This window comes from Salmo salar, chromosome 27 (genome assembly GCF_965601325.2).
Source record: "Salmo salar chromosome 27, fSalSal1, whole genome shotgun sequence".
NCBI lineage: Eukaryota > Metazoa > Chordata > Actinopteri > Salmoniformes > Salmonidae > Salmo > Salmo salar.
Window position 1 is genome coordinate 19061923 of NC_138317.1, and position 15306 is coordinate 19077228.

At 42.6% G+C, this 15306-nt stretch overlaps 2 protein-coding genes across 2 annotated transcripts; both read left to right on the top strand.

The window, feature by feature from the left end:
* The first annotated feature begins 25 nt into the window (after positions 1–25).
* On the top strand, positions 26–4212 carry LOC106588585 (biogenesis of lysosome-related organelles complex 1 subunit 4). The gene is made up of 5 exons (XM_014177735.3): positions 26–405; positions 568–639; positions 1531–1632; positions 1788–1922; positions 3772–4212. The coding sequence occupies exons 1-5, from the start codon at positions 106–108 to the stop codon at positions 3859–3861; spliced, it is 699 nt and encodes a 232-aa protein (XP_014033210.1). The 5' UTR covers positions 26–105; the 3' UTR covers positions 3862–4212.
* A 956-nt stretch (positions 4213–5168) lies between these two features.
* Positions 5169–12760, top strand: LOC106588586 (nuclear transport factor 2). Its single transcript, XM_014177736.2, has 5 exons — positions 5169–5263; positions 5681–5801; positions 6592–6663; positions 6764–6862; positions 12395–12760. The coding sequence occupies exons 2-5, from the start codon at positions 5703–5705 to the stop codon at positions 12509–12511; spliced, it is 387 nt and encodes a 128-aa protein (XP_014033211.1). The 5' UTR covers positions 5169–5263; positions 5681–5702; the 3' UTR covers positions 12512–12760.
* Positions 12761–15306: the final 2546 nt, after the last annotated feature.

The following is a 15306-nucleotide window of genomic DNA, read 5'->3' on the forward strand; positions in this document are numbered from 1 at the left end:
TGATCCTTGTGAGCCGCCATCAACAGATTCAACCACGTGACTTAATCAGCTGACAATCGTAACACGGTAGCTGAAAACAAAAATAAACAAAAGGGGGAAAAAAAGATGGAGCCTAGGATGGAAAATAGGGTAGATATTCTCTCCCCGCTGGAGGAGTCCAGTGCCGAGGTGAGTCGGGACAGTGGCATCGTGTCGCAGAGTGTGAGCAGTTTATCCATGTTGAGCGAGGCCCTAAGCAATGGTACCGTGTCGCAAAGCCCCAGCTTCGACGCAGCAGTGTTGCGGAGTCCGAGCTTCAACTCCGAGGAAAGAGACACGGACCCAGACCACAACGAGGAGGATGAGATACTGAGACACACTGCCCTCAGTTACTCCTCTTACATCAGAGATACTGCTGGAGACGAGGTTAGAATTAATCAACCTTTCCGATGGATGTCAAATATATCATCCTGTCTATGCTGGGAGGTGCAATAGCGCTAGCCAAAGCTAAGCTAGAACTGGATACGCGTGACAAGAGAAATGTCGCTTGACTGGTTATAACCATGTCCTGCTTTGTTTACCCCACAGATCCTGGGTTTGGAGAAAAGTCTGGAGGAAATGCTTACTAGGGTGGATGAATTTGTTGGAATGCTTGACATGGTACGTGCTCAGAGATCGGCAGTATTTGAAATATGTATTTCGTTTACTTGAGTAATTTGTATTACACAAGGCTGAACTGCACTCTATTGTATTTTTTAACAAGATACTTTCAGGAGCTGTAATTTTGTAATTTTGTATTTTCAAAATACTAAAATCCTTTTCTATACCATTTATTTTTTATAGCGGTTCGCAGTTTTGTGGGCCCCTCTCACCCTGCATTGGTATCAGAAGTCTGATGGCACTATGGTGTGATAAGAGAATCTGTGAAATCAGGGCTGTCCAACCCTGTTCCTGGAGAACTACCATCCTGTAGGTTTTCACTCCAACCCTAATCTAGCACACCCGATTGTAATAATTAGCTGGTTGATAAACTGAACCAGGTTAGTTACAACTGTGGTTGGAGCCAAAACATACAAGGTACCTCTCCAGGAACAGGGCTGGACACCCCTGTGCTAAATTAACTAAATATAATTGTATATGTAGAAATTGACATTTGCAAAGCATGCTGAGTATTATTGTAATGAGTTCTGACTGACACTTGGCCAATAATACCCAGTGTGCTTTGCAGTTCATTTTGGTATGTTCATTTTCATATTTACATTTCGGTCATTTAACAGACGCTTATCCAGAGTGACTAACAGTCAGTGCATTCAACTAATGTAGATAAACAACATATTACAATTAGAGCAAGTCAAATGTTTCTGTAACCGTTACTTACTGAGAATGTTGTTGCTGTTCGCGCCGACTACTTGGAAATGTATTTCTGTATTTTGTAGTTTGATACATAGTTTTTGATGGTATATTGCCATTTGTGCGCATCCCTATATGTGCTGCTCATGTCTTTGTCTGTGAAAGTGGGTGAGAAATGTAATTTTCTTCCTCTGGTTATAGATCCGCAACGACACATCGCAGATTGTCAACGAGAACCTACCTCAAATACACAGAAAGTCAGAAGAGATGAGGCAAATATACAGAAAGATTGACAAGTTGGATGTAAGTGTGATTTACTTAACGTTATTGTTAATGACCAGGATGATGTCATTGAAATCCTGACATGATCTGTGTACCAAATGGCACCCTATTCTCTATATTTGGGGCACAGATATGGTAGTTCTGTATCTGACCCTGTTCCCTGGTGTTGTGTCCAGGTGTTTGTGAAGATGGTGGGTGCCAATGTGAATGTCATGGAGGAGCATGTCACTCAGGCAGAGAAGGAACAAGGAACCCTGCCGGGCGCCTTCAGAAAGATCTTCCGTACCATTAGTGTCCCGAGCTTTCTAAATGTGAGGATTCAATCAATCAATGCACATCTCAGTCAACCATTAAGGCAATATCCATTTGGAATGTAAATGCTGTATTCCTATACTTAATCACTATTCCCCCTGAGCCAGTATCTCTATGTTTTTTATTTTATTTAACCTTTATTTAACTAGGCAAGTCAGTTAAGAACATATTCTTATTTACAGTGACGGCTTACCCTGGCCAAACCCTAATCCGGACCATGCTGGGCCAATTGTGCGCCGCCCTATGGGACTCCCAATCACGACCGGTTGTGATACAGCCTGGAATCGAACCAGGGTCTGTAGTGACGCCTCTAGCAAAGTCTTCTCTAACGCCCAAGAAGCTCCGACTCAAACTGTCATTCACCAGCTCTGCAAGCGTTAAGTCAAAATACGTTCGCTGATCACCAAATGTGGAGTTTCGCTGAGCAACTATCTTCATTTGCTCCCGTTACGGCCGGTATGTACTTCCAAAAAAAGCTATAAATAAAAATGTACAAGCATCTGAAAAAAGCCTACTTGGCACCTCCAATCACTCATTATTGCCACGCACAGGTCGGAAGTCTACAACAGCTCAAACATTGAAGGTGCCGAAGAGACATTTTTTTCAGTTTCTTACAAAAAATGTCCATAACGGGAGTACATCAAAATCAAATGTTATTTGTCACATGGGGGTGGCAGGTAGCCTAGTGGTTAGAGCGTTGGACTAGTAACCGAAAGGTTGCAAGATCGAATCCCCGAGCTGACAAGGTAAATATCTGTCGTTGTAAATAGTCCGGGTGGCCATTTGATTAATTGGGGGTAGAAGCTGTTAAGAAGCCTTTTGGACCTAGACTTGCGCTCTGGTACCACTTGCCGTGTGGTAGCAGAGAGAACAGTCGTTCACTAGGGTGGCTGGAGTCTTTGGCAATTTTTAGGGCCTTTCTCTGACACCGCCTGGCATTGAGGTCCTGGATGTCAGGAAGCTTGGCCCCAGTGCTGTACTGGGCAACTATCATCACAAAGATGGTTGCTCAGCAAAACTCCATATTGGGTGATCAACAAACGTATTTTGACATAACACTTGCAGAGCTGGTGAATGGGAGTTTGAATCAAATCTTTCTGGGCTTTATAGAAGTCTCTAACGCACAGATACTGGTTCATATCTCCCCCTAATTACAATATATCTTTTAAAATATTTGTTGAACTTTTTTCCCATTTTTCTACCCCAATTTCGTGATATCCAATTTGTAGTTAATCTTGTCCCATCGCTGCAATTCCCGTACGGACTCGGCAGAGGCGAAGGTCCTCCGTGCGTCCTCCGAAACACGACCCTGCCAAGCCGCACTGCTTCTTGACACACTGCTTGCTTAGCCCGGAAGCCAGCCGGACCAATGTGTCAGGGCACACCGTACAACTGGCAACTGAAGTCAGCGTGCATGCCCCTGGCCCGCCACAAGTAGTCGCTAGAGCGCGATGGGACAAAAACATCCCTGCCGGCCAAACCCTCCCCTAACCCGGACGATGCTGGCCCAATTGTGCGCCGCCTCATGGGTCTCCCAGTCGTCGTTGGCTGCGACACAGCCTGAGATCGAACCCGGGTGTGTAGTGATGCCTCTAGCACTGCAATGCAGTGCCTTAGACTGCTGCGCCACTCGGGAGGCCCCATAATTGCTTTTTAATTTTTATTATTGTTAAATGGTAGTTGTCCTGACCTATACATTGCTCTCAGTGGATGTATTTGTATTTTCAGAACTGCATTGTTAGTTAAGGGCTTGTAAGTAAGCATTTCACAGTAAGGTCTACAACTGTTGTATTCAGCGCATGTGACAACATTTTATTTTATTTAAATCCATAACTTTTGTCTCTGCAGAAACCAGCCAGCCCCAGAAGGCAGCAGCATCAGGAGCTTCCCCCAGTGTTGAGAACAGATGATTATTTCACCCCACACCCAGGACACTGAAAGTTTGTCTCAAATGGCACCCTATTCCTTACATATTGTATTACCCATTGTTTTCTGGTCATCAATAGTGCACTATATAGGGAATAAGGTGCCATTTTAGGAGGCTACTTGAAACAGATACCTGCAGCTGCCACACATCACACATGCAATGGTCAGCCTGACTCCTCTAGGTCAGGTGACCTCAGTCTGCATGGCTGTCTTGACTGGACCAGAACCATAGATGGATACGGCTCTGGACCTGACTACAGACAATAATACTAGTGTCCTCTGGACTGGAGGATCTGACAGTACAACAGTTTCAACAAGCAATATAGTGTTGGCTCTCTCTCACTATCAAGTGGCTGTGAAGACGCTGAAGAAATCAGACTGGATGCGGACACCTGAAAAAGGAAAATTGTGTTATTGAGCTAAAGACTTTTCTTCTTCAAGACTCTGTTTTTCAAGTGCCTCTGAGTGTTTCCCTTTATTTTATTGCGTGATCACCTGTTTAATTAAATTGCTATAAGGAAAATGTTATTAATCATCACACTTGTACTCTCACCAATAGTATGATTTGAAGTATATGATGTTCAAGCTTGAGTAAACCATAACATGACGTTTTTATAATGCTATTGTTTCCTGTTTGTATGGCCTAATACTGGAGTGGAATTGGCACTTTGTAATTCTCAACACACTGCACCAAGCAACATTTATTTGTTGAACATATTTTGTCATAGTTGTATGTTATTTGATACTTTTGTCACTATTGACTTTATTAGTAAACCCTCATCTGGAAAGATGTTATTGAGTTTCACACCACCACAGATATCAAAATATATCAGAGGAATACACAGCTAGCTGCTACATAAAGCACTTGTTGAAAACTAAACTATTTTATGTCACTTTCTCTTGGCTACAAAGAGCTCATGTGTAAAATAACAAATTAACTAAATAAGAATTTGTTCTTAACTGACTTGCCTAGTTAAATAAAGGCTAAATTAAAAAAAATCTGATTCTCAATGCTATACAAAAGTATACATTGTCATATCCATTAACTCACAGTTGTCCATGTAGGAATTTGTTCTTAACTGACTTGCCTGGTTAAATAAAAAAGATTCTCAATGTTATAGAAAAGTATACATTTTCATTAAACGTAACATATAATATACATTTCATTATCAATGGGCTGAATATAATTGAGCTACCAAGGTTGGTTGCACTTTGGCATTTCTCCCATATCATTTTGATGGAAACGCCCATTTGGATGCCATTCACGCTGGTAGGTACCCGTCAATCAAACCGAAGAGCGCATCTATTGGTTGTTTAGCCCCAGTATATGACAACACAAGTTTTTTTTCTCTGGACGAAGCGGGAGAGACCTGTTGTGCATCCACATTGGATTACTAGCTAGTTGCATATTAAGGTAAGTTTCATATTAAGTTTTAAACAACCATTCAACATGTAGTTTATAGGGGAAATAATTATTTGCAACACAAAGTAAAAGTTAAACTGTATTTTTCTGAGTGGAATGATGTTCTGACATTAAACTAGTTAGTTCGCGAGCTAGCTTGCTACTGTATATAACTAGTTCGCTATGTAACGCAGTATTCATTCCGTTAACTGACGTTAGCTAGTGTTTCCAGTTTTGAGATCTAGATAGCCATTCTCGTGCTCATGTTCTCTTGATAAGTGGATAAGTACATGATGACAAACTGTGAAGTTTTATCCTTTCCATTCATTGCAATTCCAATAATTCAGAATGATTCTGCAACACGTGGAATGTGCTCATCAGGGATGCGCTGTTGGCTACGTCATATTCAAGTCGCTTTTTCCTCTCCAGATTCCAACCTGCACTTTGAATCATGGCAAGCAAACCGGTGTGGGAGCAGATAGGTGCAGGATTTGTGCAACATTATTACCAACAGTTTGATTCTGATAGAACCAAACTCGCTGATCTCTATGTGAGTATTTACATTTCAACACAGTTAGAGATGTGTAATGGTGTTTCATGGACCAACCTTGTCATCTGGAAACCTGGGGTGACTTCTCCTCTCTTCATTTCTTGCCTCCTTCACCTGGACTCTCTCTTTCAAATAACCCTACAGTTTTCAGCTTTTAGCTTCGCTCATGTGAACCACAATCCCAACGCTGTGTTTTAACGTTTAGAAACGTCAACCATTGCTTACAATATGGCTTTCGAAACATATGGCCGGTAAGCTCATTTCATCATCGAGAAATAATCCTTAAAATAAAAAGGATACACTTACTGTTGCAATTTTGCAAGATCCATACAGCTATGGGTACCGCAAGCGATGCGTGTTAATGTTCAGATTGAGTGTTAAGACTTAACAACTCCCCTGTACAGAAGACGCCTTCGTACAATGACTTATGTGTAATGGATTGGAATTGAGTCGTGTTCAAGGGCTATCCTCCAAAGTGCTTTGAGAAAGTGGCATGAATGGAGAGGATAGGAGTCGAGGAAAGACTTTTGAGATGGACCCCTGGGGTGTATTCATTGGTCAGATTCCGTTGCAAAACGTTTGGGTTGGTAACCGTTTACTCCAAGCGGAAAACATTTTACACCACGAAAACAAGAATTTCTATTGGTCAAATTCAGGTAGGTCCCTCCCATTCTGCAAAGCGTCTTGCAACGGAATCTGACTAATGAATACACAGCTGCTCATGTTGTTCAGTGTGTAACTGATGTGAGATCTCACTGTCTTAATAAATTATTAATGTTTGTGTGTCCAGACTGATGCGTCATGTTTAACATGGGAAGGAGTTGGTTTCCAGGGGCATAAAGCCATTATGGAGAAGATCACTGTAAGTGACGTCTTCATTTAAACTTCAAAGTAATTATAATGTATAGCCTAAGTATTTTAACATGGTACAGACATAAGACCTCTTCTCTCCCTTACTGCAGAGCTTACCGTTCCAGTCAATTCAGCACAGCATCACCGCACAGGACCACCAGCCCACGCCAGACAGCTGTGTAATGAGCATGGTGATGGGACAGCTCAAGGTAGGTCATTTCAAAAGTAGTGGACGCACGTTGGGTGACTTGCTGGTGTAACAGGGAGATCATACCAGAAACTCACCCACAGCTTGAGGTGGCGCCAGTGATTTGCATCCTTTTCAGTGGCACAACTGGTGTATATATTGTCAAGTTGGCAGTCACGTGTGTTAACTATTTGTGAAGCAGAGGATTGTAGTCAAACCAAGTCAGAGGCGAGTTGAGAGAAAAAGCTAAGCTAACACAGTGACCCGGGTTACAGTGGTGCCGTGACCCGGATTCACAGTTAAGCTTAGATCAACGGATGGGGTCACTAGTGCAAGTTTAGAGGGGCGAGAGTAACTGAGTGACATCGAACCACAAACTCACCAACTGCTTGAAATGACCCTACTTTAAGCCCAGTCAAAGGCAAGTTGAGGGAGGGAATGAAGCTGCTAAGCTAGCATAGTGACGCCGGTGAACCTGGGTACAAAAAATGTCATGAAATAAAGATGGATATCTGCACACTTGGGCTGAAACGTTGCACAATAAATTGCAGGAACATTCATCAGTGTCTTTATTTCACCGCTGAACATGGAAGGAGCTGCTCCTGTTTTCATTTTAATAGAACCTAAAGACACTTGTTGAGCTTAACTGTAATCAATTTTAAAATCAAATCTTCTTATTGTGGTTAATTTCTACTGTATGTAATGATTAGGGTTGCACATCTTGGGGAATATTCAGAGGTGGAAACTTTCTGTGGAATATGGGAATTAACGGAAATATATGCAAATTAATCATTAATACCATTTAAATGTAGATGTTTTTTTTGCATTGGATATTTACCATGTCATATGGAGAGACACATTTTTACCTTAAGTAGACATACTTGCAAATGATTAAATCCTTCCAATAGAAATAAACAATTTAGTTACGAATTTAACTTGAATTAAATGAGTTGACTCTTCACATGGGAGGATTTCCCTGAACGAGAAAAGGAATATTGAATGATCCTCAATGATCCATCACATCTCCCAAAAACATTTTCAACATAAATCTGTAAAATGGTAGTCTAGAAACTAAAGCTTTGGTTGTCTTCCTCTCAAGCTTCCATGAGTTCTCTCTGGACCTCCTCAATGTCGATCTCTTGAACATCAGACTCTGAGGCCTCATCTTCACTGTCACTTTCCAACCTTGTTGAGAATGGCTCGTTGTCAGGCTCAAAAAGCCTCAAATTTGCCCGGATGGCCACCAATTTTTCAACCCTTGTATTGTTCAGCCTGTTGCGTGCTTTGGTGTGTGTGTGTGTGCTCCCAAACAAGGACCAGTTGCGCTCTGAGGTGGCTGATGTTGGTGGGATTTGGAGGATGATGGAGGCAACGGGAAAGAGTCTCAGATCCACAAAGTTCCTTCCACCACGTGGCTGATGAGATATGTTGGCATGACTGCCATATTGCATCTCCATCCCAAAGCCCTTGCTTGGAAGTGTACTTCAGTGGTCGGCAACTTACCGATCACTGTACCTGTACACAGCCAAACTGTAAATAGCACACCCGACTACCTTATCCCCATATGCTTACTGATCCTCTCTCTTTTGCACCCAGTATATCTACTTGCCCATCATCATCTGCACATCTATCAGTCCAGTGTTAATGCTAAATTGTAATTACACTGCTCAAAAAAATAAAGGGAACACTTAAACAACACAATGTAACTCCAAGTCAATCACACTTCTGTGAAATCAAACTGTCCACTTAGGAAGCAACACTGATTGACAATAAATTTCACATGCTGTTGTGCAAATGGAATAGACAACAGGTGGAAATTATAGGCAATTAGCAAGACACCCCCAATAAAGGAGTGGTTCTGCAGGTGGTGACCACAGACCACTTCTCAGTTCCTATGCTTCCTGGCTGATGTTTTGGTCACTTTTGAATGCTGGCGGTGCTTTCACTCTAGTGGTAGCATGAGACGGAGTCTACAACCCACACAAGTGGCTCAGGTAGTGCAGCTCATCCAGGATGGCACATCAATGCGAGCTGTGGCAAGAAGGTTTGCTGTGTGTGTCAGCGTATTGTCCAGAGCATGGAAGCGCTACCAGGAGACAGGCCAGTACATCAGGAGACGTGGAGGAGGCCGTAGGACGGCAACAACCCAGCAGCAGGACCGCTACCTCCGCCTTTGTGCAAGGAGGAGCAGGAGGAGCACTGCCAGAGCCCTGCAAAATGACCTCCAGCAGGCCACAAATGTGCATGTGTCTGCTCAAACGGTCAGAAACAGACTCCATGAGGGTGGTATGAGGGCCTGATGTCCACAGGTGGGGGTTGTGCTTACAGCCCAACACCGTGCAGGACGTTTGGCATTTTCCAGAGAACACCAAGATTGGCAAATTCGCCACTGGCGCCCTGTGCTCTTCACAGATGAAAGCAGGTTCACACTGAGCACGTGACAGACGTGACAGAGTCTGGAGACGCCGTGGAGAACGTTCTGCTGCCTGCAACATCCTCCAGCATGACCGGTTTGGGGGTGGTTCAGTCATGGTGTGGGCTGGCATTTCTTTGGGGGGCCGCACAGCCCTCCATGTGCTCGCCAGAGGTAGCCTGACTACCATTAGGTACCGAGATGAGATCCTCAGACCCCTTGTGAGACCATATGCTGGTGCGGTTGGCTCTGGGTTCCTCCTAATGCAAGACCATGCTAGACCTCATGTGGCTGGAGTGTGTCAGCAGTTCCTGCAAGAGGAAAGCATTGATGCTATGGACTGGCCCGCCCGTTCCCCAGACCTGAGTCCAATTGAGCACATCTGGGACATCATGTCTCGCTCCATCCACCAACGCCACGTTGCACCACAGACTGTCCAGGAGTTGGCGGATGCTTTAGTCCAGATCTGTGAGGAGATCCCTCAGGAGACCATCCGCCACCTCATCAGGAGCATGCCCAGGCGTTGTAGGGAGGTCATACAGGCACGTGGAGGCCACACACACTACTGAGCCTCATTTTGACTTGTTTTAAGGACATTACATCAAAGTTGGATCAGCCTGTAGTGTGGTTTTCCACTTTAATTTTGAGTGTGACTCCAAATCCAGACCTCCATGGGTTGATAAATTGGATTTCCATTGATTATTTTTGTGATTTTGTTGTCAGCACATTCAACTATGTAAAGAAAAAAGTATTTAATAAGATTATTTCATTTATTCAGATCTAGGATGTGTTATTTTAGTGTTCCCTTTATTTTTTTGAGCAGTGTATTTTGCCTCCATGGCCTGTTTATTGCCTTACCTCCCTACTCTTCTACATTTGCACACAGTGTACATAGATTTTTCTATTGTGTTATTGACTGAATGTTTGTTTATGTGTAACTTTGTTGTTTTTGTCGCACTGCTTTGCTTTATCTTGGTCAGGTTGCAGATGTAAATGAGAACTTGTTCTCAACTGGCCTACCTGGTTAAATAAAGGTGAAATAAAAACTTTGCCAGACTGCCAAGAACCTTGCCCTCCATCCAGGCCAAGGTGGCGAGACACGGTAGTAATGACACCATAGGCCTTGTTGATCTCTGCACCAGACAGGATGATCTTGCCAGCATACCAACATGTACGCTGCGGTGTGTATTGGCTTCAGGCAGAAGTCTTCATGCTTTTTGATGTATTTCAGAACTGCAGATTTCTCTGCTTGGAGCAACAGTGAAGAGGGCAAGACAGTACGGATTTCTTCTCCTACATCTGCAAGCAGCGTCTAAACATCAGACAGGGTGGCATTGTCTCCCTCAATCAGTGCAATGGCTACTGCTATAGGTTTCAGGCTGCTTACCACTCTCTCCCAAAATGCATCATCCAGGAGGATCCTCTTGTTGGGCTGTTCATATCGGCAGACTGTGATATGGCCAATTGTTGGGGACTCTTCCCCCTCCAGGAGACTGTCAAACATGATGACAACACCACCCCAACGGGTGTTGCAGGGCAATTTCAATGTGTTGCTCTTATTCTTCACACTTTGCTTGATGAGGTAGATTGCTGCCATAACTTGATGACCCTTCACATACCTGACCATTTCCTTGGCTCTCTTGTAGAGTGTATGCATTGTTTTCAGTGCCATGATGTCCCTGTGGAGCAGATTCAATATATGAGCAGCACAGCCAATGGGTGTGATGTGAGAGTAGGACTCCTGCACTTTAGACCAAGCAGCCTTCATGTTCGCAGCATCATTGATGACTGCCTTCAGCTCATCTGCAATGTAGAGACTGCTGTGTCTGTGCTCTTGTAGAATACTGGTTGAGGGGTGGAGATGATTTGGTTAATTATTCCTTGCCCACGAATATTCGACCACCCATCAGAGATGATTGCAATACAGTCTGCTTTCTCTATGATTTGCTTGACCTTCACTTGAACTCTTGAATTCTGCATCCAGCAAATGAGTAGATAAAGCATGTCTGGTTGGAGGGGTGTATGCTGGGTAAAAAAACATTCAGAAATCTCTTCCAATACCTTATTGCCTGTGAGCATCAGAGGTGAACCAGCTGCATACACAGCTCGAGCAAGACATTCATCAGCATTTCTCTGACTACGTTCCTCCAGTGAGTCAAAAAAACTTTGATTCCAGGAGGACCATGAGCTGTTGCTATTGATAAGGTGTCTGATTCATCATTTTCACCTCGAACAGAAGTAGAGGGACTTTTGTCAGAGTTTGCTTGTTGTGAGCGCTGAGGGAACTTTATGCACTTGGCCAGATGATTCTGCATCTTTGTCAAGTTCTTCACATATGATTTGGCACAGTATTTGCTAATGTACACAGCTTTTCCTTCTATATGAGCTGTAGTGAAATGTCTCCACACATCAGATAGTACCAATGGCATTTTCCTGTAAAGAATAGTTTAAAAAACACACACAATTCCATGTACAGATAAATAGTTAAGGAAATTAAACAACTCCTTTGTAAGATTAATGTTTTAAAATGAAACATGTATGGAAACAGGTGAATTAACACTCCTCAGTTAGCAGGCTCAAGCGAGCTAAAACCCACATGGCAGCAAAAACTACTAGCAGAAATTGTTAACAAGTTAGAAATGATTTAAACACACTTTGCTGTAGGCTACTATTTACTAGTTAACAAAAAAATCATGTATGTCATAAAATATATTCATCCCACCCAGTATTGTAATCAAAACTTACCAGAAAGCATGTAGTCTTTGGCTCAGACAGTGTAGCACTGTGGACTCAATAGCATCTCATTAGTGTGCAAGATCTTGAGAATCAGCTGCACATGTGATGGAAGAATGCACTGTGCATGCAGAGGGTTGCAGTTCCATTGTATTTGGGACAGTTTAACCAAAATATGCTACAAGACCTAGAATTGCCTTACATGTATACCACAAAAGGTTTACTGTTATAAGCTAACTTTTTGATGAATGTAAGCCAAATTCCCGGTCTTAACTTCACATGGAAAATTTCCTGAACATTTGCAGAAATGTTCCAGAAAGTTTCAGACCCTTTGCAACCCTAATAATGATAGATGAGCGTTGTCCTCTACAAATATAGTTTACTCATCTGTTCTCTTTTCTTTAAAAGGCTGACACGGACCAGGTGATGGGTTTTCAACAAACGTTCCTGCTGAAGAACGTGGACAACAAATGGATCTGTACAAATGACATGTTCAGATTGGCACTACATAATTTTGGAGCATAGGAGGAAATAGAAGGATCACGTACCTTCCAGAGTTAGCTTTTTATATTACTTTTGAACTTTACATGTGTGTGTGAGAGAATGATTGTCAGATTCTTGTCTTCAATAAACTCATTAACCAGTTATTCTGTATTAGGAGGAAATTGAGACAAATGTGTTCTGGACAGTTAACTGCATACTGTTACAGTGACTTGTGATGTCCGGACATGGTGCATAGGAATACAACATAATAAATTCATTCCCAAATACGAATTGCCTTATTCTGTTATCATTCAAACTATACCTATTAGTTCCCAATATTGGATAACATTTCATCCATACATGCCTTGTTATTAGGAAATGGCACCCTATAAAACGCTCAAACTCAACTTTGGACCTCGACGCGAGTTCCACTTCATTTTTTCATTGTTCCTTTATAATCAGCGACTGATGTAGACCTGGGACACCAGGCATGAGTAATTCAGGTAGAACAGAAAACCAGGAGGCTCTGGGCCTCGTAGGGTAAGAGTCGAGTATCCCTGCTATAAAGTATAGGGTGCCATTTCAGATGCAGTTTAACTAGGAAAGATCTCAATTGGATACTCCTCGCGTCCTCTCATCTCAAAACCAATTAGATGAGAAAGCCAGAGGTCCCTCCCCTCTGACCTCCAATGGGTTGAGAAGGAGACTAGTAGAGGATGTGAGGATTATGCAATTGATCTTCCCATAGTCTCCTGCAAAGGTATAAACTGCCTCCTACATGCAGCCCATACACAGCCCATCTGTAAATAGCCCAACCAACTACCTACCTCATCCCCATATTTGTTTTGGTTTTTCTGCTCTTTTGCACACCAGTATACCTACTTGCACATCCTCATCTGCACATATCTCTCCAGTGTAAATTGCTAAATTATAATTACCTCGCCACTATTGGCCTATTTATTGCCTTACCTCCTTACTTCATTTGCGCACACTGTATACAGATTTTTCTATTGTGTTATTGACTACGATTGTTTATCCCATGTGTAACTCTGTGCTGTTTTTGTCGCACTGCTTTGCTTTATCTTGGCCAGGTCGCAGTTGTAAATGAGAACTTGTTCTCAACTGGCCTACCTGGTTAAATAAAGGTGAAATAAAAAAAATACCAAAAATAAAAAAATGTAACTAGGCAAGTCGGTTAAGAACGAATTCTTACAATGACTGCCTACCCCGGCCAAACTTGGACGACGCTGGGCCAATTGTGCGCCACCCTATGGTACTCCCAATCACGGCCGGATGTGATACAGCCTGGATTCAAACCAGGGACTGTAGTGACGCCTCTTGCACTGAGATGCAGTGCCTTAGACCGCTGCGCCACTCGGGTTTGATGCTGATCATGTGAAGCACATGCTCAAATGAAGGCTAGCCAGCTTCATCCTCACTGTTTTCAGTTTCCTTTTTGTGTTATGAAGATCCCTTGACCCACAACCTTATACACTTTTATAGTAATGCATGTCAACCATCATGTAAACTCCTATAAGTTGACCAGGCTATGCGTATGTTGTCCTGCAACGCAAAACAAATGTCTGCTTCTGAAATGGCACCGTATATACCTCCTATATGGTGCAATATTTTTGACCAGGGCAAGTAGTGTCCTATATAGGGAATTAGGGTGCCATTTCAGATGCAGTCAAGCAAATTATGACGGCAGGCTCTAGCTTAAGACCAAGACATAGGCCCAGATGACCTATTGACCCTGGTAGTAAATGCAACCCAGACACCAAATCCTCTGACAGGAAGATGAGCAAAACTTTGTGAATGCATTCTGCTACAGTACTTAGTTTGTCACTTCTGAAACAATATACACCAGGGGTGTCCAACTCATTCCGCGGAGGGCCTAGTGTCTTAGGATTTTAGTTGTTTCCTTTCAATTAAGACCTAGACAACCAGGTGAGAGGAGTTCCTCACCTGGTCATCAATCAAGTACAAGGGAGAAGCGAAAACCCGCAGACACTCGGCCCACCGTGGAATGAGTTTGACACAATGTACACTGTCATCTCGCTACCTTGACTGGCCCCTTGTTCACATATGACGCATATTGAGTAATTTCACACTCAAGGCCATTGTGCTGAGTATTGCTCTTGAAAATACATTTCCATCATGAGGAGTACAATAATACGTAAAGAATGCTGAGTTTTTATTTGAGGAGATAACAGTAGCCTGTAACAATTTTGGGCTAGGTCAGCAATATTAGTGTTGGCCTCCAGGGGGCGATCACAGTTGGCCAGAAGTTATTTATTTTCAACTGAAGATGGCGATTTGAAGAGACATTGTGGCTATGCAACTGTTGACAATAGAACCCTGACTATAAGAGTGAAAGTTGAGGAAAGTTCAACTTTACAAAATGTATCAGCAACATGTTAACCAATTGGGTTGAAGTGTTTAAATATGTTTGATTTGTGCAAATGAAAGGCCTATGCGCAAAAATAGTTGATAAGGTTGTTTTAAGGGCCTTCAAGAGATGGTCGCCTAGTGACTGGCGAGTGACTATGGCGCTAGGGCACCAATCAAGACATTTACAAGCATATATGATGAACCAATTAACAATTTGTAAATCTGTGTTTATGTCTCGTTACCAAATATAGTTTTACAGAATGGTGGTGATTGAATAGCTTTACATGGCGAGCCAAATTTCACTGGGGCTAGAACTTTGGATTTATCATTTTTTGCGTAACATACAAAATATAACCATAATAAGAAAATTATTGTTATTCTTGATTTTTACCTTTCAAATACCATTGCAATTTTATTTTAGACAACACACATTACTTCATTCTAAT